The sequence below is a fragment of the Blennius ocellaris genome (genome assembly GCF_963422515.1).
Source record: "Blennius ocellaris genome assembly, chromosome: 11".
NCBI classification, from domain to species: Eukaryota; Metazoa; Chordata; class Actinopteri; order Blenniiformes; family Blenniidae; genus Blennius; species Blennius ocellaris.
This window is the reverse complement of record NC_137660.1, coordinates 17,741,466-17,766,059: the sequence shown is the minus strand read 5'-3', so window position 1 is coordinate 17,766,059 and position 24,594 is coordinate 17,741,466. Positions and strand designations below refer to the sequence as shown.

At 40.8% G+C, this 24,594-nt stretch overlaps 3 protein-coding genes across 4 annotated transcripts; 2 read left to right on the top strand and 1 right to left on the bottom strand.

Moving 5' to 3' along the window:
* The first annotated feature begins 308 nt into the window (after positions 1–308).
* wash1 (WAS protein family homolog 1) lies at positions 309–8,374 on the top strand. The gene is made up of 11 exons (XM_080505133.1): positions 309–436; positions 799–939; positions 2,541–2,652; positions 2,740–2,886; positions 5,410–5,546; positions 5,639–5,774; positions 5,887–6,082; positions 6,266–6,439; positions 6,799–6,957; positions 7,467–7,538; positions 7,624–8,374. Exons 1-11 carry the CDS (start codon positions 429–431, stop codon positions 7,764–7,766), a joined length of 1,425 nt encoding a protein of 474 aa, XP_080361259.1. The 5' UTR covers positions 309–428; the 3' UTR covers positions 7,767–8,374.
* Positions 8,370–17,742, bottom strand: ddx11 (DEAD/H (Asp-Glu-Ala-Asp/His) box helicase 11; the record flags this gene model as incomplete). The annotated part of the gene is made up of 26 exons (XM_080505132.1): positions 8,370–8,878; positions 9,028–9,103; positions 9,228–9,312; positions 9,404–9,504; positions 9,587–9,655; positions 10,740–10,889; positions 10,970–11,073; positions 11,469–11,541; positions 11,612–11,724; positions 11,804–11,929; positions 12,543–12,681; positions 12,974–13,012; positions 13,132–13,199; positions 13,284–13,325; positions 13,450–13,529; positions 13,615–13,661; positions 13,748–13,825; positions 14,241–14,315; positions 14,455–14,657; positions 14,774–14,861; positions 16,409–16,516; positions 16,601–16,658; positions 16,738–16,874; positions 17,148–17,234; positions 17,311–17,526; positions 17,614–17,742. The coding sequence occupies 26 exons, from the start codon at positions 17,740–17,742 to the stop codon at positions 8,679–8,681; spliced, it is 2,691 nt and encodes an 896-aa protein (XP_080361258.1). The 3' UTR covers positions 8,370–8,678.
* A 704-nt stretch (positions 17,743–18,446) lies between these two features.
* Positions 18,447–24,342, top strand: fkbp4 (FKBP prolyl isomerase 4). 2 transcript variants are annotated; one of them, XM_080504195.1, is made up of 11 exons: positions 18,447–18,857; positions 19,257–19,401; positions 19,489–19,631; positions 19,758–19,878; positions 20,604–20,760; positions 21,071–21,161; positions 21,255–21,338; positions 21,716–21,901; positions 22,040–22,183; positions 22,939–23,034; positions 23,145–24,342. In XM_080504195.1, the coding sequence occupies exons 1-11, from the start codon at positions 18,759–18,761 to the stop codon at positions 23,241–23,243; spliced, it is 1,365 nt and encodes a 454-aa protein (XP_080360321.1). In that variant the 5' UTR covers positions 18,447–18,758; the 3' UTR covers positions 23,244–24,342. The 2 variants fall into 2 exon arrangements, with proteins under 2 accessions (XP_080360321.1, XP_080360320.1); XM_080504194.1 differs by having other exon boundaries at positions 22,939–23,040.
* The last annotated feature ends 252 nt before the right edge of the window (positions 24,343–24,594 follow it).

The following is a 24,594-nucleotide window of genomic DNA, read 5'->3' as shown; positions in this document are numbered from 1 at the left end:
CTCCAACAAGAGTGCTTCACACGAGATTTTTTTTTGTTGCTCTTGTTTTTCATTGGATTTGACATACCCTTCTATTGTATTGTTTCATAGAAGTTGAGCTCCAGTTGCACTCATAATTGAAATTCTATAGACTACTAATTGATCAAACTATTTTCATTAAATTATTTAATGAAAAATTTAATCTTGGGGTGGGGGGGTATTCAGTTTGCGATGCAGTGCTTGCAAATACTCATAGGGTCTGCGTTCATATACAAAACTGACATTTCCCACAGGACCAGAAGGCATCATTGTATTTTCAGTCGTGGTCACGTGACTCGCGATGCGGAAGTACAAACTGTTGTGTCGCTAAACCGTAGCTGGGTGCTTTTCACACACGAAGCGGCTTTTATTTCAATATATGACATCAACGTTAACAAGAAACAACACCTATGGTCAGGTAAGACCTACAATATGTCACTTACTCCAGCTTTGCGCGGATCACATGGTGTCGATTAAAGCGTGATAGTGTTGTATACATTTCATCTCCGTCATGTGAGAGTCAGATGAGAAAGACTCGAGTGGTTTGTGTGAGAAAACTGCAGATCACTCCAGAGCTGTGTTGTTGAATTAAAGAAACATTAGGACTCCTCATGTTCCATCCGTGTCTGTTTGACCGTGAAAGTTCATGGTCTTGATTATGTTCGGATCGTTGGTTAAACACATTGAAAACCAGCAGTGAGCTGGCAAGCTGAATTTTTTTCTGTCTCTCTTTGCAGCAGATGTGCTTATTCTTTGAGCGATCGCTGTTGTGTTTTACAGGATGACACAAAAGCACTGTCTGGAGGGGCAGGTGTACTCGGTGCCTCTCATCCAGCCAGACCTGCGAAGAGAAGAGGCTATTCATCAGATAACAGATGCATTGCTGTACCTGGAGACCATTTCCACAGACATTTTCAGAAGGTAAGCATGGACATACGCAAGCTGCAAGTACAACAACGTGTTCTTCTTGTAAGCAAATCACAAGCTCGAAGATTTGCTTCCCAGTCGTCTGCAGAGACAGACGACGGAGACTGAGACAGAGTTTGGCTTTAGTTCAGAAAATTGATCTCTTTAGACTCCATTAACTTTGAGTGGGTTGAGCATTTTGGTCCAAGCAAAAATATTGAGTGAAAAAAAAGTTATGAAATTGATTGTAGCTGGATGAAGCATAGCTGCTGTAACATTCATCTTCCTCTAATATTCATTTCTGCACTCTCGATTCTGTTCAGGGATGAAGTGTGTTAAAGCCGAAGCGCAGTTTAATAGGAATATTAGTTTCGAGTGAATAGTATTTGCACACCATTTGTCGTGTGTTAATTTATCAGGGCTCAATATGTTCTGTGGGACTATGGGAAAATCCAATCACCCCAGTTGCAAGTACTTGTACTACATTTCCGGTTGTTTTAGGTGCACCAACCCCAAACTTGAATTGCGTCACTTCATGAGGAAAACTGGCATTGTGTTCATTAAATCATAACATTGCAAGTCAAGCCACAGTATGGACACATCCAGTAAAGCTGTTCTTTCATTAGCTTTTATTTATTTTTTTTTAGTACAAAATAAATAAAGTGCCGCATTATCCTAAAAAACGGTACGTTTACCAGGTGAGACAACTCAAGGTTTTCACTGTCAGCAAGGATGTTTTAATACTGGTAATTAATTTGATATATTCTCAGTTTCAATGACGTATCCGGGTTTCACTACCAAACATAAAGCAAAGGCTTCATAAGTCAATCAACAAGTTAACTGTTTCACCTCGATCCCTCTCAGCTCCTTCATGACTTGTTCACATCACTGTGTTTTATCATCAGTAAGCGCTTCATAGCACCATAATATTTACAAGAACAACAAAAAACACTAACTACTCTAAACACCATTTGGCAGAAGGTTGAAACCTGTTGCTCTTTCTTTATTGTGTGTAATTTGAAATGTGAGAAAGTGTTACTAGTGAGTCTGTCAAAGAAGAAGAATTTTCAATTTCTGGACGGCCAGTTGACATCTGTGTTTATAAGTAGTAGAATAAGACGTTTGAGATGTGCTTCGGCTAGATCATACAGTCAAAAAAATGGTGGATAGCTGAACCATCTCACCCTTGCATAGGTATGTTTCTGAGAAGGTCTCATTTTAGAGGAAATCAACCGCATCTGCCTAAAGCAGAAAACGGATTTCTGTCAGCATAAAGAGTAAATAAGTCACTCGCGTGACGACACGACAGTGACACTGATAACAGATAACAGCCAATATAACCTTTGCAGCATGTGTGTGTGATTTTGATTAGATTTCATGAACTGGAAAAAAAACAAAAACCTGTAAGACTGCTGTGCAACAATGTTATGCCATCTTTATTAATTGCTGATTCAGAATTGTGAAGTGCTTTTTAAAATGCTTTTAAGGAAGGTGAAACTGATCGGTGATGAGCCCAGTTCACATGCTCACCTGTATAGAACTGTCCAATATCCAAGATATTTTGTCTTTTGTGTGTGAAAGTTCATGTACCTGATTTATGTCGGTGTCCCTTTCAGGGTGTCGGAGAGTGTGGAGAAGAACCGCCACCAGCTGCAGATCATCAATGACCGGATCAGACTTGCTCAGGCCCGCGTCGACAAGATTCAAGGCAGCAAGAAGGCCACCAAGGTAGCACCTTGCCTCACATTGTGTTTTATCTCTACGACACCATATAAATGATAGAAGATGCAAACAAGCATTTGTGTGTGTTTGTAGGTTTTCTCCTCTGCCAAGTACCCGGCCCCAGATCGACTGCAGGACTACTCCTCCATCTTTACAGGGACTACAGACCCCGCCTCACAGTCCCACCCTCGACACAGAATACAGAATAAAATTCGGCCCTTTGATGAGAAGACATTGCAGGTGATAGGATATTTCCAAAGGCTTATTTACAGTGGATTTTGTTCATTTTATGTTGGTGTGGAGTTGGTAGCTGCAGGAAAAAGCTGGTTGGGTGTCTGGATGTTGGGTGGATGTTTTGTCGCAGTCTGATTTTAATTTTTTTCTTCTCTTATTTAAAAAACTCTTAGTAAAACAAAATAAGAGAAGAAAAAAACATTATTGCAGCTGAAGTTATTGTAATGGATCCCACCGCACAGCAAAATGTGTGTTTACATTACTGTATCAAGCTTTGTTTTTAGTAGACGGGTTTAAAATGTACTTGGAAATACTTCCCAAATAGCATATCGTGTCATAATAATGGCTAACTACTAAGGTCAAGAAAATGCATTAAAAATAGTTTTAAAATTGATTGATATAAAAGCAGGATTGAAAAAAAAAGTCTCTTTCAAAGGTAACAATGAAAATTGAAGGAGTGATGAAAAATACATCTAAAATATATAATATTTAGGAATAAAATATGACCAATAAATAAGTAATATATTCTTAACTGATTACCAGAATTAAAATTGCAAATATAAATGTAATGTAGAGGAATCAAATTTGTAAATCCATCTTTTTCTTCAAAACTGTATATTCATCTCACACAGCTAAAACTGCAAGTGGAAAAAAATAAAAAACAGGATGAAATGCACCATCATCTTCCTGCCGAAATATCTGGATAAAGTTGTGTGACAAGAGGAGAACGTGGTGCTGAAGCTTTTTTATTAGTGCAGACTGTTTGGAAAAATCCTGTAACCACAGTGAGCAAGGTGAGACCTAGATAATGTATTCCATACTCTGTGTTAATGTGAATCGCCACCTGTTTCTGAGAGGCCGTATGCACCTTTTCCAACATCCTCTATCCATGTGTCATCCATAATGATGAGGGTATTTATCTGCGTTTGAAGGCGAGGCTCTCTATTGACGTCCAAATTATCACTTCTGGCACTGATCTCTGAGTAACAACCGGAAATAGTCTGTGTTTGCCTGTAGGGCCCGGTGAAGAACTGAGATACTGTAATGAGGACGAGCTTCAGGGGCTCGTCATCACGTTGTAAAGGAGCCAATTGAGATACAGGGAGCATATTTCTTATGTACGCTCTGACACAAATCACGATGACTGCATATTTAAATGTTTCATGGTTTCACCTCGAACTGCCCCCAATTCAAGCACTTATTTTTGAGAGATCTCCTTATCGTAATCAATATCAGGCCAATATAGCATCACCCTCCTGTGCCCAAAACTGGAGAAACAGCCACCATATCTGAACACAATTTTGTTGAATGCATTACGATCTGTATTACGATCCTTCCTTCAGTGCTCCTCATGTATTTGTTATAAACTGCTCTGTGCCGACATATTTGATCTTTTTGCTTAACAATTTTGGGCCATGAAAAGGCAAAAGAGTAGCTAAATTCTATATAGGTTTAACTTCAATCTGGTTGTTAAAAAAAAACAACAACAACATTGTAAATTACAGGATTACAGACCCTGTGTAACAACTTAAAGGGCACTTCGTATGGAAACTGGAAAACAAGTATATTATGTAATTTCAGTATAATAATTAAATCTGATTAATTGATACATATCTAAATAATATGAAAGAACAAAAATGAGGATATAAACACAATTAGATATTTGTATGCTGCCAAATCTATTGAAAAGTTTAAGATCTGACATTTTAAACCAAGAGATTCCAGCATTTTTAAGCTATTAAAGGTTTACAATACCGAGTCCCACTATCCTCAATTATATATGATATTACAATAAAGTATGTGTTAAAAAGTACCCAAAACAGGACTTACTACACACACTGTGGTACATTCTGTGGCAGCTATTGTCAAATATGGTCACTTGTATGATAAAGATTTAAAGACACAAACTACACATCCATTATGTATGATATCAGAAGCTGTGCACACGCATGTCACTGGACAGTCAAGCTAGTTTGCAAAATGTGTGACGGTGGTTTTTCCGTCCCCCTTAAGTGGCTTTTCCTAGTTGTGTATTTGTGCCTGTCTCAGCTCCAGCTCGTGTATTATTTATAGCGAACGCCACCGTTTTCACCATCTCGGAGAAGTTTATGGAAACTAGCATTTTTTCTGCTGCGTGTGCTTGATCTTCCTTTTGTTTGTGTGTGTGTGTGTGTGTGTGTGTGTGTGTGTGTGTGTGTGTGTGTGTGTGTGTGTGTGTGTGTGTGTGTGTGTGTGTGTGTGTGTGTGTGTGTGTGTGTGTGTGTGTGTGTGTGTGTGTGTGTGTGCGCGCGCGCGCGTGTGCCATACTGGAATAGAATTTTTCTCTGCCGCAGAAATGCATTATTCAATATCCCCTGGAAGCAATGTCCCCTGCTATATAATACGGTGTTGCAGTCACTGTGTACATATGCATCTGTGTGCAAGATCTCTTTGGCAGCATTTGTGATATGCTTTATTCAAGATTTTGTTGACGTTTAACAGACACCCCCCTCCCCACTCATTATGTGCCTGGCTTCTCTTCCTTTTCAGGAGAAGTTAATGTATTTCCCAGTGTGCGTGAGCAATAAGAAGAAGTCTGAGGATGAGACGGAGGAAGGACTGGGCAGTCTGCCACCTAACATCTCATCTGTCAGCTCTCTGTTGCTCTTCAATACCACAGAGAATCTGTGAGTCGACACACCAGCGTGAAAACAGACCCAGATGTTTACTGCAAGCTGAGAATATGTTTGCTAATGTTGATATATCTTCATTTTTACAGATACAAGAAGTATGTGTTCCTTGATCCTTTGGCAGGGGCTGTGACAAAAACACACACAACACTAGAAACGGAAAAAGAAGATAAACCCTTTGATGCTCCCTTGTCTATTACAAAGAGAGAGCAACTGGAGAGACAGGTACTATTCAATATGAAGGACATTAATGTACTGATGGATATACACAATCTATTCAGTGATGGCATTCATACTTTAAATCGTTCTTCGAAATGCTCTTTTCTCTTTCCAATAGACAGCAGAGAGTTATTTCTACGTGCCAGATTTGGGCCAGGTGCCTGAGATAGATGTGCCATCCTACCTTCCTGACCTGCCAGGTATAGCAGACGACCTGTCCTACAGCGCCGACCTCGGACCTGGATTTGCCCCATCAGGGCCAACGCAAAACATCCCTGATCTACCCTCCTTCTCTGAGGACAGCATTGCGCCGGGTACACATCAAACATGCCTTTTATTCATTTTTTTTTTTTTTGTAGTCAGTTTTTATTTATCATCTGTTTGTCTTCCTGCTGAGCACATTGTGATGTCTGGTGTACAACAGTTGGGTGAAAAATAAACATGCACACATGATTCTCACACATGCAATTGTTCCGGTTCTCATCTCCTTGTTTCAGAAACACCGCTCCAACCTAACGTGCCGCCGCCGCCTCCACCTCCACCTCCTCCACCCGAGCCTGCCCTCACTGCTGCTACTCCTGCTGGAGCTCCTCCTCCTCCGCCGCCGCCGCCTCCTCCACCGCCTCCTCCTGCTGACAGCCACACAGATGTCTCACAATCATCAAGTTCAGGTGTGAAATTGCTAAGTAATATTCAAAATAATTTTGTTGTTTGATCAAGGATTCCTCGTGTTTCCATTTTCTTTATGAGCCTTGTATATTTGTATTAGGAGCAGGTGTTCGTCTATGATTCACCAGAAACTGAACACTAGTTTTTTTTTAGGTGCTTTTTGCTCATTGCTGGAGTAGAGATTGGAGATACTGATTTGCAAACAGCCTCACTGCTGGATGCCACTAAAACCTACGCAACCTACTCCTTACCTGTACACATCCACACACCCAACACCCATTTGCTTTCTGATAGTAGATGAACCGAATTGGCGTGAACGAACCCAAAGTGCAGGGACTGACATTCCTCTCTCTGACTGCAGGGCCGGTGTCTGGCGCTCCCAGCGAGGTGGTCCAGCCTTCAGACGGCCGTGCCAGTCTGCTCGAGTCCATCCGCAACGCAGGAGGCATCGGAAAAGCCCAGTTGCGCAACGTCACGGAGCGCAAGATGGAGAAGAAGAAACAAAAAGAGCAAGAGCAAGGTGTCGGACTGCGACTCTCCCCATGTTTTATTAACAGCGACACAATCTAACTTCAGCAATGATGCGAGAGCATGCAATCGAAGTCGAGCGTGACTAGTATGGAGTTGGCATTCAGCCATGAGTGTATACTTTGTCACACAACATGTTGGGATGAGAGGGTTTGCGCTCCTCTCGCAGGCTTGTTATTACAGCCATTGCCTTTGTGACCTCACTTTGAGGCCACCCTCATTAAAAGATTTACTTGGTCACAGTTGTATTTTAATTGTCCAGCCTGGTATTAGAGAGCATGTCTTTGCCCTCGTTTGTGGTTAGCAGACTGGGTCCCGACCCAACATTTCCTATTTGAAGAGAACTGCTTTAACAAACTCGATAAAAAGTCCTGTTGCAATTATATGCTCCACTTTGAAGATGAAGCACTGGGAAATAAGTGAAACCGGTCAATGTTCCAATTACTCATTTAAAAAAACACTGATTGCATGATTTAGTAACCAGCTTCTTTTGTTTTGTAGCAGTCGGAGTGGCCTCTAGTGGTGGAGACTTCATGTCTGATCTATTTAACAAACTTGCCATGCGAAGAAAAGGTGAGAAATCCCCTTTTACTTTCAGTCAGATCCCGATGAATGACACCAAGGGATACGTTTTCATAATATTCCATCCTTTTTCCAGGCATATCTGGGAAGGGTCCAGCAGGAGGGGAATCGGGCGACGCTCCCGCTGTCACTGGTGGCGCATTTGCCAGGATGTCTGATGTCATTCCGCCTCTTCCTGCCCCTCAGGCAACAACAGACGACGACGACTGGGAAGCTTAACATGATTGACAGTCAACACATATGGCACTGATAAGAAAAGCATTTGATAGGATTTTCTAATTTTGTGTATGAATTACTAAAAATACTATAAAAACCGACTGAAAATATAACTTTTCATTGTAAAAAGGATTTTTTAGTTTTGCTCATAGATCCATTTAAATCTGATGTAGTTTACATGAAACCATGTACTGAGTTAATCTCATTAAACATTAATAAAATTAATTGAAACCCAGAATTTCGTCACAACCTGGTGAAACACATCAGCGAGCCAGCTTTGCATAGCATTAACACCTTACACTGAGTACCGTAAATATTTAAAACTTGGATGTTGAATCAGTCACATGTGCCAACCCGGCGCCTGATGTCGGTGTTGTAGCTCTTTCAGTAGTGCATTAAAAAATAAATGAACCTTTTTTTTTTCCTTCTCAGGCACCCAAGCGATAAAAATAGAAGTGATGAAAAATATCAAGTAATAAATTCCCTTTATCTTCAGCATGCTACCAACTGCTTCTTAGGTAACTGGGACTAAATAAATGAACAATACAGAGAATGTTGAAAAAGTGTAGAAGCAAAATTGCATTTCTGTTTAATAGTTGCTCATATAGCTCCCACAATGAAGCAGGAAGTTCGACTGTAAACATTGCTGCCACCAAGGCTGTGAACATTTACCATTAATATTATCACAGGCATTTTTATCATTAGGACCCATTCAAGGGCTACTGTTGCATTTCAACTCTGCTCATATTCCTCTATAAACTATAATACATTTTAAACTTTCAAATCATGCTGGACGCTTTAAAAGATGATAGTGGAGTCCTTTGGGATAGAAGTTACTCTTGCTTCTGCTTCTTCTCCAGGAAAAACTAGAAAAAACAAGTATATACAGATCCATTAGTCATGCAGTCATGAGTTTTAGTCGAGGTGCAGAGTGTATGGCAAGTACAGAATTGTTCTTACTTTCCGCAATGCCGCAAAAGCTGGACCAAAAGTTTTGCATGTGCTCGTGCGATCTTTGATCCACGTGGGAAGTTTAGAGAGCGTTGCGGGTCGAGAGTAACGTCTGTCGCACAGCACTATGGAGGAGTAGTCGCCGCGATGACGAATAGCTCTTCCTTTTTGAAAGAAAATGTATTTATAAGAACAACAACTTGACTATTTGTAAAAATTGTATTATTTGCAGACAAATGACAAACTATTTGAATGAATGAATATATGATCGCTTGAAAAACTACTATTGTATCTGCGGCATCACTACCATTACCTATAGACTGATTGACAGCCTTCATGCAGAGGTTTTCTATCAGTGCTTGTCCAGGGCTCCTCCCTTGACTGTGAGGCTGCATTAAATAAAAATGTTTAAAAAAAAAGTATTAGGCAGTCAGCTTTATGTGAGCATTCCTCTTAGATTTTCAATATTTGGCTTGCAATGTTTAGAAAATAACAGCAAGGGAAGAGTCTGACCAGGTGTTTGTCCAGATAAGACATCTTTTCCTGCAACTCCGGGGATTTGATGTTTGGATACGGCATCCCCACCATCACGACACACCTATTGACAAGCACAGAATGCACCCAGTCACGTGGTATCGCAGGCCTTCGGCGGCTGCTGGTTACTTGCGTTGTTTTTGAGATGTTCGCACCTGCCCAGCTCGTCAGAGAAGTTGATTCCCTCGCTCATCTTCCCTCCAACCACCGAGAACAATAATGCTCCTGTGAGTCCACCACTGTCCAGCGCACACCTCTAAAAATGCATGAGGAAACAATCAGCACCTGGCCGTGAGGAGAAAACCCAACATATATATATGACATACTGCTAATTTTACCTGAATGCAACGGGAAAAGTCCCCCAGCACCTGCTCCACCTGGTTGGCTTTCTTTGGCTCCTGGAAGATCTGGGAAAGATTGAGCCCTTTATTGTCAGGAAATTTGAGTGCGTGGTTAACAACTTATGAAGGCTTGTAACACATACATCAAAACGACCTACAAGTAAGATGAGCAGATTTTACGCAAACTCGAACTGAAGGCGATTGCAGAGAGATGATGAAATGAAAGGTAGCTGCAAATGAAATTACATCAAAGTCAAATCCAAACTGAGGGCTCCAAATACCGTGCAGCCTGAGATTCCCACAAAATCACTCTGAAAGATTATTTAACATTGCACCAGATTGCCCATGGCAGGTTTTGGAAGTGTATGAACTGCATATTTCCAAAACACTTGTAATTCCCTGCACTAAAACAAAGGCAAGCTTTCAAAGTTGTCCACATTTAGTAAAGTATTGTGCCTTTACATAGGATGGAACTGGAGTAGGTTTTGAGAGCCCTGATCCAGGCACAATGTTGGGAACCGTTACTTTGAAAGCAGGGATGTCCACTCTTGGGCTTGCAAGGGCCACTGTACTGCGTGTTTTAGATATTTATCAGCCCCAACACTGAAACTGACAGATGTGTTTTTATGAAGCACCGCAAAAAACTGATTATCTCCACAAGAACCATTATTACCACCCTGATAATAGATATGGTAGGGGAAGCTTAGACATTTCACAAAGGGGACGTGTATGCCTAGATACCTGAACTAATTCTAAAAAAAACAAAAAACTGCCGCTCCTCTTTATCTTCCTTAAATACAGTATGGGGATAACATTAAGAATAACAGCTGTTTTTTCATAAAATAAAAGAAGGAAAATACTTGTTTATAATATGTAATTTTATGTTTTGTATAATTATTATTCTAAATGTTGTACTGTTTTCTTAGAATCAGTTTATGATTCCATAAGAAATAAAATACCACCGGAGCTCACCAATGTACTATTGGTAGTACATGTACCACAATTTGAGAATCAAATATGTAGGAAATGACCACAATTGAGCCAAACTGTCTTTAGAGATGGGTTTCTCAAACGTGCCTCCTATGACTTCACTCAGGAGAATGGATTCACATTTTCAAAGCTCATTTCAGAATGCATGTGTCTCACATACCTTCTTCTTATTAGCCAGTCGAGTGAGGCAGCCACTGGCCTCCCAGTGCGAGATGATCCGCCTCGAATATTCGTATGAAGGAAAGAAACACACAACGCCGCCAGGAACCACATTACACACGTTGGACAGAATGCGCCCCGTCTCGTCCATCTGTGAGCAGGGAAAACATTTGTGCGATAAGTGCCTGTCAATTTACAGCAAGGGCATCTGCAAGTTTGACTTGTTGTTACCATGCGTGGAGAATCTCTGTTTTGGAAAGTGAAATCCAGCTCCTGACCAGATGGGCCGCTACACAAGACGAGGGGAAGAATGTTCTCGGGCGGAATCACATGGCCTGCAGAGTGTAAGCAGGCAAAATGACACTAAAGCAATACAGTCGGGTCTGTGTTTTTATAGAGTCAAACAAAACTATCTTTATGCAATACTGGTGCAGTATGTACCACCAGTCAACCGAAGTGGTCTCCATGTCACATTTTGCAAACCTCACTTATACAATGCTTTTACCATTCACTTCATGGTTTAGTTAAGAATACTACGTCGCTATGAACAATGTGGTCATTGTTTGTTTGGTTTTTCCACAAGAATATTTTTTTGTATATAATCAAATAAATTAATACTAAAATTCTAAAATCAAATACTCCATTTTCATACAGAAATTCTGATTATGACATCAGGCAGACTGCAAAATAAAAACTGATAACTGCAGAAGGTATGAAATGGGCCACTCACCACAGGAAAACTCCATGATGCGCTCCTCTCGCACTCCAGCAGAAAACAGCAGCTCCTGTTTGAAGTCTGAAACCTACATACAAACAAACCTTAGTGCGTTGAAACCTCACACAATGACAGATTACTTCTTTTCAGGAACTCACAGGCTGCATGGTTCCTCCTGCGATGATGACCGCTCTGCACTCCTTCAACACCTGGGAGAAGTGGACTGCTGGATTCAGCAGGAGGAACTTCACACTGCTCTCCGACAAGGTGCCTGAGCAGGAAACAAGTCAAGTCATTTTACACTGCAACACTTCTGTCCTTTATTGTTTCGTCTTGTTTTGAAGTCCCACCTTGTTTGTGAACCACCACTCGGCCATCTGTATTGCTGTTGGTGAGAGCCATGAGGAAACCCTCCACCTGCATCATAGGAGAGGCAGACAGCACTTTTTCTGCCTCTGCAGACCCCTGCTGGTCGGCTGTAGGAACAGCACACAAGGGAGACAGATATACAGGCCAGTGTCATTGAAATGTGAATCGTTTTTGTTATTTGTTTCTACACTTGTAGAATATGAGCTAAGATGTTTCATTTCGATTGTCATGAACATGACCTGCGGTTTCAAAATGTAGAAATAGTCTTGATTGCAAGAAACTTGTAAGATTCTGTATTTTCCATTTTCATGACTTACAAGATCAAATTAGAAAAAGTATGACAAGAAAATAATCAATATTTTAGTTCACGTAAAATAAATCTTAAATACAAAAGGTTTCATAGTTTGACTGTTTTTATTTGAACAATGAACTTTTCTTTTGGATACAGTTTTTTTATAGCATCAAATCAGTGTCAATTAAAAGATTTTCTATTGCAGAATGTTTGGCAGTTGTGAGGCTCAGCTGGATGGTGAAGAATAGTAATTTAAAGTACCAATTAACACAAAAACAAAACAAACTACCGGTAAATGTCGTATACGTGTGGAATCGTTACTCCATTGTATTGTATTGTTGACTGAAATGGATGAACTGAGATCATCTCCGACTGAATTTGGTTTGAGTTGTAATGTGAAGGGCATTTTATAGACTTTGATATCCGACCTGGTGCCGAGCTCGGGCCGCTCTGTAGCGTTTGAAGAAAGCGATTTAAGCCCTCTGTGCGTCGGTTCTCTTTGTTGGAGCTGCTCTGTGAGTGCAGAGCAACACCTGAGCCCGAGTACTTTTCCACAAAGCCACTCAGCTGCAGAAAAGAAAACACAGACATGGAATTTTACAGTGACCCACTCTCAGAAATATACCGATTGTATTTTCTACTGATCAGGGGTTTTCAAAGTGATGTATGTGGGCAAAAAAAAAAGTCTCAGCCAGGCCCAGCTGCAGGAAAACTATAGAGGGTTGCTTTTTCACAACGTGATTTTTTTTTTTCTTCTTCAAGAAACAATCACAATGATTCCAATTAAGCTGATTTTGAGGATATTTTTTACACTTTGAAAACTCTTGGTATAGATCATATGATGTACTGACACACCTACCTTCCTACTGATCATGCTCTTCTCAAAGTATTTGTATAACTAAAATGGAGAAAAAAAACACCAAGGTATAAAAATCTGTAGTTTGCCGTGCAACTACCACATACATCATACGTGATTTTTTTTTTGTTGTTTGTTTTAAATATCACTCTACAAAGTACCTTAAACAAGTTGATATTGTCAATCTGAGCCTTGAAGAGAAAGTTGTTGATGGTAAACATCTCTGTTCCTGAAAGACAAAGAAGAACGACTAGTTTATGTTATTTCCTTGTGTGTTATTATTATTATTATTACATATTCATCATGCACACACCTGCTTGTGTTGTCTGGTTCTGTGGATTCTGCCCCACCTTACCTGCAAGACAAAACACAACGTCAGAAATACGATGACGGTTAATTATATCGTCCGCACATTACCTGGTTAACCCTGCTGCCCATTGATATTAGCTACAAATTAGAAAGTAATTGTCGGCGCTCACCTCCCAGAACCCGAACAAGCCCTTCAATAACAAACAGAATCTGTTTGATGTACATCAAGTTCTTTGCCTTGAGTCTGCTCCTGATGGCGAACACGTTTACTTATCAATAGTAAAATAGGGAAGGCGATATTCAAGTTATGATCATTCGTTCGGCAAGGAACTCACTTATAGCGGTCGGCATACTGGGTCAGCTGGGACTGGGCACGGCAAAGCTGCAGGACATTCTTGTTTATATATTATCGTGGCAAAAACAACAGTCGAAACCGTGTAAATTTGTATAAAAAAAGAACTCTTTTACCTGTGATCCATTGAGCTCTGCACTGTGGATGCAGGAGAGCGTGTCACTGAGATTGTGAGCTTCATCTATGATCACCACCTGTAAATATACTTCAGCTGAGAAACTTTTTGGATTTCAAAAAGGGTAATTCATGGACATCTTTCCAAAAATACATGCCAAAAAAATTTAAAATCTTGTGTTTTAGAGATGAATAACAATATCAAGAACAATAATATTCATAATAGTTATACATTTTACTGTGTCACTATTTTTATTGATATGTATTTCACATGTTTATGTAACATATATAGGAAACTGCAAAGAAACAGCAGTCACATAATATAATGATGTTCACTGTGATGTTTGATCACAGTGATTACTTATTCAAAACTCTGTGCCATTATTCAAGGATAATGTATAATAATACTACCCAAGTATACATAAAGGTTACAGTGAATTAATATCGTGAATAATTTTTCTTCTATTTATCTATATTTAAATCTGTAGATTGTACCTGTCCCTTTAGTTGGACTCCAGTGGCTCTTCTTGTAGCCTCATGAAGCAACATCTGATAGGGCAACACCACCAACTACAACAAAAACACAAACTCCAGATTTATAACTGGATCTATTTAAAGAGAGGAATGACGAAATCAGAAATCTTGTAAGGAAATGGTCTTATATTTTGTGAAAGAAAACCGTAGCGTAGCACTATGAGGATGGGTTTACCTGTGCAGGAGGAATTGAAAGGCGCGTGGAATAATAAGGACACGAATGTATTTCCTTGCCGAGTTTCAGCAGCTGCTCGATGTCGTGGACGGTCCCGAGGACCTCGTCCCTCATCTGCTGCAGAGCTGAAGCTTTATTATGGGGACACACGCTCTTCGGTGGGCCTCGCTTTCTTTTGGTGCCCTCTTCCTGTTGTTGCTTCTCTACAAAATGAGAGAATTGATAAAGCGACTGGCACGAGAGTCCAGCTTTGGACAAGAGCCCGAGGAGACATTCATTTCTCGCAGTATCGGTGAAGCTGCAGAGAAATCACTCTCACCATGTTTGTTTTTCTGCATCTCCATGCAGCGGTCGTTAATGCGCTGAATATTTCCCAGGCGTTGCACCTCGTCATTGATGCACAGATTCTGCCAAGTATGGAAATTTATTATAACAGAATGTGGGCCAAATGCAATGAATAATAATTGTGTTTTATAGAAGAACTATGCCAAAAATGTCTGAGTGTGAGAAATGCTGGAAGGTCCACTTTATGGACTGTAGCTGGACAAACTGTATTTCATCAATATAATTAGCGTCTGTTGACATGAAATAATATTTTCTTTTGTGATTATCCTGAAGCAAAACAAGATTGATTATACAAACCCTGGGAACATTTTTGTCTTTTGGTTCTATCAAAAAGTTCTCTTTTTAAGTGAAAACAGACTTTCCAGGTGCCTGTGCTGCGACCGTCTTAACAGTTTAATTCAGACTTTAGTAAAGTGTTGATTGAAGGTCCTGTGGAAATCTAATTTGTTATTCTATTGACTTCCCAAGCACTGTGAGTGGTCAAGATTATATTATGTACAAAAATATCTTGCAAAGTTGAGTAAACCCGACAAAATCACACATATTTTTCAGTTACTAGTTAAAAATGTTTAATCTTCCCTTAAACATTGTCTATATAATATCAATTATTAGTATCTTACAATACAATGTGTTATTTATAATTAATACGCCTTACTGGATTTATGTACATTTAAAAATACATTGTATCATTTGAGGTAACATGTGCATAGTGCTGATGTCCGAGCACATTTTTTTTCCATCACTTAGAAATAAATATATCAATCAGGTGCACTAACTGGTAATAGGGGATGCTTTGCTAATGCAAAAGACCCCAACACTATGGTAAATAACCTTTTATAAGAATCACTATGAAAACAACCCCATCCCAATAACTAGTATTTCATTAAATTAACCATTTTTAGTTTAGAAAGCAATATATAGACATGCACACGTTACAAAGCATGGTCAGCTATACAGATTATACAACCTTTTTTTATAAGTCACTGTATTCTTCATATATTACCTTGTGATATTTACCGGTACTGTATACTTGGAAACAAAATATTTTGTTTTGCTTTGGGAAATTAATCTGCTTTTTGTTATGCAGGCACTGTTTAGTGTCAGAGTAAAATAGATTTTTAGAGATAAAAGATAGACTATCAAGCTACTGAAGAGGTCCATTAGTATTCTCACCTTTGCGTGATAAAAAAAAAATTGCTCACCAATGCCAACAGAAAACTAAACAAAAAAACACGTCTCCGAAAAGATTAATGAACTGATGATAAATTGGATAATTCACATATATTGCTTCTGTTATTATGCATAGGAGAGAAGTTGGTTGTATCGAGTATAAATGTCTTTTAGGGAATTGATTGTTTTGAAGTTACTTCGCTTTGATTTAAACTTGTAACATTGCAGTGTACATTAGGCGTATGTCATGTCACCATCTCTTTTTTTAAAATTATTATTATGGCTTTCTTTCCAACAACCTCATCTAAGCTGGTCTCTGCCAATGTACTTGATGCTGAAATAAATCAAAAACTCTGTTCTTACCACATTTTCTCTAAAAACAATAATGTCACCAAATCAACAGTGAGCATTCTTACTGGTTGCTTTTGTGTTTACTTACTTGGCGTGAGCCCAAAGTGACCACACTGATGTCCTTACTGAAGGGGCTCTTTTGAACCTCGTGCACAAACTGGGCGAGCTGGGAGTGAGTGCGACTGCAGTAGTAAATCTACAAACAGCAATAACATTACAGATACAATCACAACTTGTTCCCATGTTATGTTTTATAGGATTAGTGCGCACGCACACACACCTTAGTTACATGCTCTTCAACAAGTTCATCATCTTCATCATCCTCCGCGCCTAAGAATCTGGACACATGAGCAAAGACACACAGCTATCACTCTCTTTCCATTTGAGATTTTGACACTTTTAATTTCCCCATCTCACCTGCTTTTACTCTTTGATTCTTCATCACTCTCGTACTCTGCGACAACGATCTCCTCGTCTTCTTCATCTGCCGCAGCCCCAGCGTGATCATTTTTACTGAGATGAAGCAACTTGAATGCCTCCTCCTCCTCAGAGCTCTATAGAAACAAACAGTTAAAGAATTATGTGAGACCTTTGGGATTTCCCCATTTTCTACACTGATTGGGCTTAAAATAGGATTGGATACAAGTCATGAGTATAGACACCATAATGGGTTATCGCGTGTCTGTATTGAGCATATCCATTAAAACATGTACAATGCCATTGGAATAAGTGATCTCCAAAGCTGATGGCTAAAGAATGGTCAATGTAGTCAGGCATACAACCAGACGGAGTGACTTGTTTAGCTGCTAATGTGAAAGAGAGCTTACCTTTCTTTTCAAAGCATACTTTAGTTGAACATTGTTTCTGATCATTTCTAACCGTTCTTCCCTCTTCTGCCTTTTTTGTTCTTCTTCCTAAAAGAAACACATTCATCTGTAATTAAATGCTAGACGGTGTGCATCTTAGATTCACAAGCAGAAAGCTCTTAACCTTCAGCTTGAACACCAGATCTCGTTCAGCTTTCTTTTGAACAAAGTCGGTGATCCAGTCTGGCTCTGTTGAGGAGCTGGTTGTGGAGGACGGGGCAGCAGATGTGGAGAGAGCTACTTCCCCCTCCTGAAGCAGGACAGCCCTCTCCTGCCTCTTTTTCTCCTCGTGATCTGTGAGCCAGCTCAGTGCTCCGCATATCAGACTCAGGGACTTGCCCTAAGGTGAACAGACAAATTGACAGTCAGCCAAACAGCCATCAACGACGTTTCACAACTTCTGCTCTGCTTTTCCTCTCATGCATACCGTTCCAGTGGGACTTTCAAAGATGCCAACCTTTCCCTGGTCGAGTGCATTGTAGAGGGTCTGCATGAACTCCTCCTGGATCGTATAGGGCTGGTAGGGAAATGGAAACTGGGACCTGCCACCCTCCATCTCTAGGAGACATAATGAAAGCTTTAGAACAAGTCTTTATATTCAAACAAGATCAGGAAATGTGACATTTCCAAACAGACAATGACAACTACGCGGTTCTTGTATTGCATGGCTTCCTGTTTTGCATACATACCGATATTTGACTGGAAGTCAGCAACTTGTCAAGCAGACGTGGTGAGGGCTAGTTGCAGCGAGCAGATTTCCTGTACGGTTAGTTAAAGTTTCGTGACGAAAAACTGTGATGATTCTTCTGCTAACCAGGATCATCACTCACTCATCTGCTGCGAACTTACCGCCGTGATCAACAAAATGTGTTTTTAGGTGCGTGTCATTCGACTCGTAGCTGTTCCACATTCGCGCCAATAATCGGAAGTGGTCACGTAATCCGACCAATAGGGAGCAAGTTACAGCGAGAAGCGCTTCATTTTTACAATGTTCAGAAACGCTCGTTCGGGGAAATGTACCTTTACCACATCATAACATTTGTTTTCATTATCACTAATAAATATAATTACAAGTCACTATATAAAATTAGATTTATAATACAAACTAGTGTGTAACAGTTATTTGATCTGCAGTTTTCGTTGGGTTTTTTTACTTGCACCGCCTCCCCGGGCGACGCTTGTGTCTAACTCGAACCCACTCCAACGCGGGTTCGTCCTCCTAGTTCCTCCTAGACTGTCTGGAAAGTTCTATGCCCTTCTTTGAGCGCTTGTCGGGTGGCAGACTGCAGGACAACGTGGACTGGAAGCGCCGAGAGCCGTACACTCCACTCCGAGACGCCCGCGGCAGCTGCACACGGACAACGCAGGCAAGAGCCTCCGCGCAAGTGAGCTCGAAGCAGACGAGGTCGGACTCCGGCGGGGGAGCTTTATTCGAGCGCCGGCTAGCTGTAGCTGCAGCGGACATTAGTTTGGGCTGAAGCCTCGCTCCCTGCACTCGGCGTGGGTTGAGGAGGAGTTAGCTTTAGCCGCTGCTGCTGCGGGTCAGAGAGGGGGAAGAGGGCGATCTGCTCGATGACGATGACTGCAGAGGAACAGGCCAGCGAAGGGCAACACGCCATCCCGATGGAAGGGGAGGACATCACACAAAAGAAAGATGGGGGTGTTTTGAAGGTAAGGGGCAGGGTCCCTTCCACTTTACAGTCCGGCGAGTCGGGCGCTTGTTTACGCAGCGGGCTAGGCTAACAAATAGCTGCAGAGAGCTCGGCTCAAACGTGCAATAAAAAAAAACGCCCAAAGAGAACCCGCTGCGGGTTCGACAGTCAGGTTTTATTATCGTGTGTTCTGAATAACACACACGGTTGGCCACTGATACCTGCAAACCATTACTCCAGCTAATGTGTGGCTTAAAATTTGACAGAATTGAATGAGCTCACAATCACTCACAATGAATAATTTGGCAGCTTCACCGCTTGTGATGCAAATTAATGCAAGGCAGGTTTTGGTTTTGTTTGTGTCTCCGAGAATCAACTGGAATTTAATTTTCTTTCTTTCTTTCTTTCTTTCTTTCAGCTGGTGAAGAGGGAGGGTACAGGCACAGAGCTGCCGATGATCGGAGACAAAGTGTTTGTCCATTATGTGGGGACTCTTCTGGATGGCACTCGGTTTGACTCGAGTCGAGACCGAGAAGAAAAGTTTTCCTTCGAGTTGGGCAAAGGTTGGTTTCCTATCTAACAGACCCGTGAACATTTACCCACCATGTGTGCGAAGCCAAGGCGTTCTAATCTGGCCTCTTTGCTTCCAGGGCAAGTGATAAAGGCGTGGGACCTTGGTGTGGCTACGATGAAAGTTGGAGAGTTGTGCCAGCTCATCTGTAAGCCGGAGTATGCCTATGGATCTGCAGGCAGCCCACCCAAAATACCCCCTGATGCCACACTGATTTTTGAGGTAAAAACAAAACATTGTTTTCACACTTTATAGTGCATGGATAATCCTATTGGTGAACTACGAAATGTGTTTGAATATTGTGAAAAGTTTGGAAGGTATTAACTTGCGCGTCTCCTCTCCTGTTAGGTGGAACTGTTTGATTTTCATGGCGAGGACATTTCCGATGAGGAAAATGGAGGGATTATCCGACGCATCATCACCAGAGGGCAAGGATATTCCAAACCTAATGAAGGAGCTGCTGTTGAAGGTAACAAATGACATTGAATCTTGTTTATATTTCTGAGGCATGAAAAAAACCCAGCATATTCGATGTTGCAGTGTATGGATGGATGATGATGATTTAAATAGGGGATTTCTCACAGAGTTCCACTGCAGCAGAATCAGTCAACGCTAAAAAAAAAAAAAAATGATTGCACTGAAGTTGTATATTCTTCTGGGGGTTGTTGTTCCAAAAATGCCAATTACCAGATCAGGATGTACTTTTATGGCATTTCTAAAAGCTGCTCAAACAGCTGGATTTTTGAGATGTACAGGAAAAGTCACAGAAGCCGCTTTGAATCACCTCTGACCCAAGTGCATGCTTCTCAAGCTAGAATAGATCATGTTTTAGTTATTTGGGACCACTGCAATACTCAGAAGGCGGCTATAAAGTTTGATTCTTACAAGGGAGGAGTCGACCAGGATTTGTGTTGCAATTGGTCAGTCATTACAGCATTTGACAGCAAAGGATTAATATTGGGAATATTTCCATGAAAAATTCTGTATTTTTTTTTCTTCGCATACACTGATGAATAAATCGAATTTGCTATCAAAAATACAGTAGTTAGGTTTCACTGACTCTTAAACTGTAGACATCTTTCCAGAGAGAGACAATGTCTGCATATGAGTTCAGCTGTCATGACTCTCAGGGCTTCTGCACATTAACAGATCTGTCGGCGATTTAAAGTAATAATACTTCTGGGCTCCTTTCAGTCACTTTGGAGGGGACCTGCGACGGGCGTGTGTTTGACGAGAGAGAGCTGAAATTCGAGATTGGAGATGGAGAGAGTCTTCGTTTGCCTGTTGGAGTGGAGAAAGCTATCATGGCTATGGAGCAAGGAGAGGAGGCGCTCTTCACCATGAAACCGAAGTAAGATCACATTCTGGGTCTCATCGCTTCAATGTCTTATATTTGTGTGTGCGAATTTCTGTCAGAAATGTTTTTTAAGTGTTTCAGACAATTCTCAAGCAAAAACCTCGACATTGTCTTTATTTTCCTTTTGTGTATGAACAACAACTAAAATCATCCTTCAGAATTCGCATCACAAGATTGAACATTACTAAAACTAAAACGGATACACAAGTATCGTATTCTTCTTCAGTATGCCATACTTGAGTTGTATTCTAAAATGCAGCAGGAGTTTGATACTTTTGCATTTAATCGTGTTTGTCTTTTGTAGATATGGCTATGGGAATGCAGGAAATGCACATTTTAACATTCCCGGTGACGCAACACTGCAGTACAAGATCAATCTGTTGGCTTTTGAGAAGGCAAGTCAATTTTAATGCTGTCTTGACATGCGCAACTTAATTCTCGTTGGCCTTTTGAAATGGTCATTCGTTTTATTTCCTTCTTCCATTCAGGCAAAGGAGTCATGGGAAATGAACACGGTGGAAAAAATTGAGCAGAGCAACATTGTGAAAGAGAAAGGGACACAGTATTTTAAGGTGCGTTTTTGAGGAGAATAGATGATTATTCGGCGTCAGTTGAGCAGCACCAATTATAACACAATTACCCCGTGTATTAGTCGGACAAAACCAGTAAATCCCACATGAGTAAGTATGACGACAAAAAAAGAAAGTATTTGAAAGGGAAGCAGCCTTCAGCAGAACCAGACTTTAAGTTGGCAGCCTTTGACTACTTGCTGTTCGGAGTTTAGAGCAAAATGACCAAGATGAAAAATGATAAACAGCCGAATATTGATGATACAAGAATTGTAATATATTGGAGTTTGATCATTGATAGAATATCTCAGTTGAGCCTCATAATTTCAAGATAAACACTCTGTCACGTGTTGTAATGAGACGATTTTTCTCTGCTTCAGGAGGGAAAATACAAACAAGCATCTGTGCAGTACAAAAGGATTGTGTCGTGGCTGGAACATGAATCTGGATTGTCAGCAGAAGATGAAAAGAAAACAAAAGTGTTGCAGCTGGCTGCGCATCTGAACTTGGCCATGTGCTTCCTCAAACTGCAGGAGCCAAACCAAGCCCTGGAAAACTGTGATAAGGTTTCCAGCATCTATCTTTCATTTGCAACAGTTAGACAATTGTGTGATGAGCAGATTTTCTCCTCTGAAATGGTCATTTTAGTCCATTTTTAAAAACGACCTCACCGGTGTCTGATTGGATTCTTTTCATGATCGCAGGCTCTGGAGATGGATGCAACCAATGAGAAGGCTCTCTTCCGTAGGGGAGAGGCACTGTTTGGCATGAAGGAGTTTCACAAAGCAAGAGACGATTTCCAACGAGTTACTCAGCTGTATCCTAGCAACAAGGCTGCCAAGAGTCAGGTACAACACCTGCAGTTTTCCAATCTGGGTCTCTTATATTGTTATTTTTTTTGTCTGTTTTTAAACGGGAATTTCCTTTTATGTTTGTTACTGATCCAGAAAGAAAGATAAGTTTAGATTTGTAAGCCAGAATTGGTGAAATGGTTTGGCTGTGAAACACGACTGTCACTTTCAGACGTAATGTCTGGAAGTCCTGGTGTGATTTCCTGGTTGTAATTGAGGGATTCACGCCCGTGTTCTGGTCTGCGTGTCCCTTTTAGATTCTCAAGTAGTACATTTTGTAATCAGGGGAGTTGTTCTTCAACTTTCAATGTGAATGAGGACTTTACTGTTGCACTCGCCTTCTCTGGTCATGCAAAGCATTTTCTGTGCCGTGTTGAAATCCTCAGCGTGGAATGTAGCCGAGAATGATTGATGATGTCAACAAATAGACATACTTTCAAATTGAAACGCCAAGAGTTGAGCTTTGTCTTTTGTATGTCTCTTGCTTTCTCTTTGTCACCAGTGTTGTGTTTGATACTGCAAGTCCTCGTTTTCATGTCTGTAAAATGTTTAGTGAGAATAACCACAAATTTAAAGTTTTCCATGGGCTTCACATATTTATCGCTCTCTGGGCTAAGCCATGCCTCGTCTTTCTTTGAACCTCATTGCACATGTCACTTCGCTGATATACCAACTCAGGAAGACGTATTCCAAGTGGCAGGTGATCATTAACATGTTATTCGTGGTCTGTTGACGTCTTTCTATTTCACCAGGTGGCCCTCTGTCAGAAACGCATTAGGGAGCAGCACGAGAAGGACAAGCGCATCTACGCCAACATGTTTCAAAAATTTGCTGAGAGGGACTCCAAGGTAAAAGTTAGTCTTTCTCTACAGCAGCCACAATGGGGCGTTTTTTTTTTTTGCCCGAGTGTAAAAGGTTTTGACTTGTTTTTTGTTTTGTTTTTTCCCTCTGTTAATAGAAAGAAGCAGACACGGTGAAGAGTGACGTTAAGGCGAACGATGACGAGATGGAGGTTGAAAATGGAGAAAAAGAAAATGCGAGTGACGCAAAGGCGTAGGGGACGAGGCGACTGTAACTCGGCTTCTCTGTTCAGACTTTTTAGACCATCGACCGTCTGTGTTTTAAGATGTGGTTGTGTCTCTGAAACGTGCGTACGTGTGAGGGAGCGAGAGCATTGACCTTGGGCATGTCTTTGCTGTCTTTCTTTGTGTTCGGGCTTTTTTTTTTTTTTTTTTTTGCTGTGGCAGCTAGCTGAGTGGGTGTGGCTTTCCCAGCTGATTGCACTGCAGGATATGGATTTAATGGATAAATGGTGTGCCACAACCCTGCACCCCTGAACCTTTTCAGCCCACAGCTTTTGAACTGTGCATGTGTTCTCACAGTAACCATGGGTAAGAAAGAAAGAAACAAAAAATACTGCATCCCAAATGTAATTTGCGGAGTCTCAAACCCCTCACCCGTCAAGGGCTACACCATTTTCCTTGCACTATCTTCTGTCCCACAGCCCTCGCCATATTTTTGCTATCCATCCAAACCCTCCTCATGGGCCTACTGATCAATTCCTGAAGTTGTGATGACTGCGTGCATAGAGCTGATGTGTTTTTGAATGTTGGTGCCTGTGTCCCAGAGTATGTATGTAGCAGCAATGTGGATAGGCGGAGTAACAAAATGTAAGCCTGGAGTAGCTGTCTGATTTTTAGCTTCTCTCAAGCTAAAAAAAAAAAAAACTCCATTAAACTCCCCCATAGGGTACAGGACTGTTCACTTTTACTTTGGAAATATTGACTTTGTACCTTTTTTTTTTCTCCTCGTGTGATGCTTGTGATTTCTGTATTTTCCTCAAAATGGTGAATCCAACCAATTTCTTAACTGGAATATGTGCGTTTTGAAGCAGCTACAGTAGAAAGGACCTTAAGCGTCTTCTCCTGGACCTACACAAGTAATAGTTAAGTCTTAGTCTTAATCTACTGTAACAAAAAAAAAAAAAAACTGTGTGAACAAGTGTGCTTTTACGGCTCAACAGATTAAGATTGTACAACTAGAGAAATATATGAGCCTCGTCCACTTTAGTCAACTGTGTCTACATACAGAGGAGAGCAGGAGTCAAACTAGAGGCCTAAATTAAAACAGTTGCAGGTTGTACGTTGAGTTCTTCTTTGTTGGGGGGGGGGGGGTCACTGCTTGGTGTGTCCTGACAGAAGGCTATAATAAACAGTAGCTACAACATGATTGTGTGTGAGTCATATTCTTTACTTGTACATCTATTACTTACAGTGACCAGATTGTTTGCTGCATGATTAAGTAGCCGCCATAGGAAAAATCAATTCAGCTTTATTTACGTACTCCACATGGAAGTCTCTTCATATGCTGTATTTTAATACAGGAAGAAAACCAAGCATAGCGGCAAT

Excerpts from the sequence above, each read along its gene's own strand:
- wash1 (XM_080505133.1), top strand. Across the intron at positions 2,653-2,739 it reads GCAGCAAGAAGGCCACCAAG|GTTTTCTCCTCTGCCAAGTA; the intron begins GTAGCACCTTGC and ends GTGTGTTTGTAG. Across the intron at positions 6,083-6,265 it reads TGAGGACAGCATTGCGCCGG|AAACACCGCTCCAACCTAAC; the intron begins GTACACATCAAA and ends TCCTTGTTTCAG.
- fkbp4 (XM_080504194.1), top strand. The coding sequence starts at position 18,759 with ATGACGATGACTGCAGAGGAACAGGCCAGCGAAGGGCAACACGCCATC. Across the intron at positions 18,858-19,256 it reads AAGATGGGGGTGTTTTGAAG|CTGGTGAAGAGGGAGGGTAC; the intron begins GTAAGGGGCAGG and ends TCTTTCTTTCAG. Across the intron at positions 20,761-21,070 it reads CTCTTCACCATGAAACCGAA|ATATGGCTATGGGAATGCAG; the intron begins GTAAGATCACAT and ends TGTCTTTTGTAG.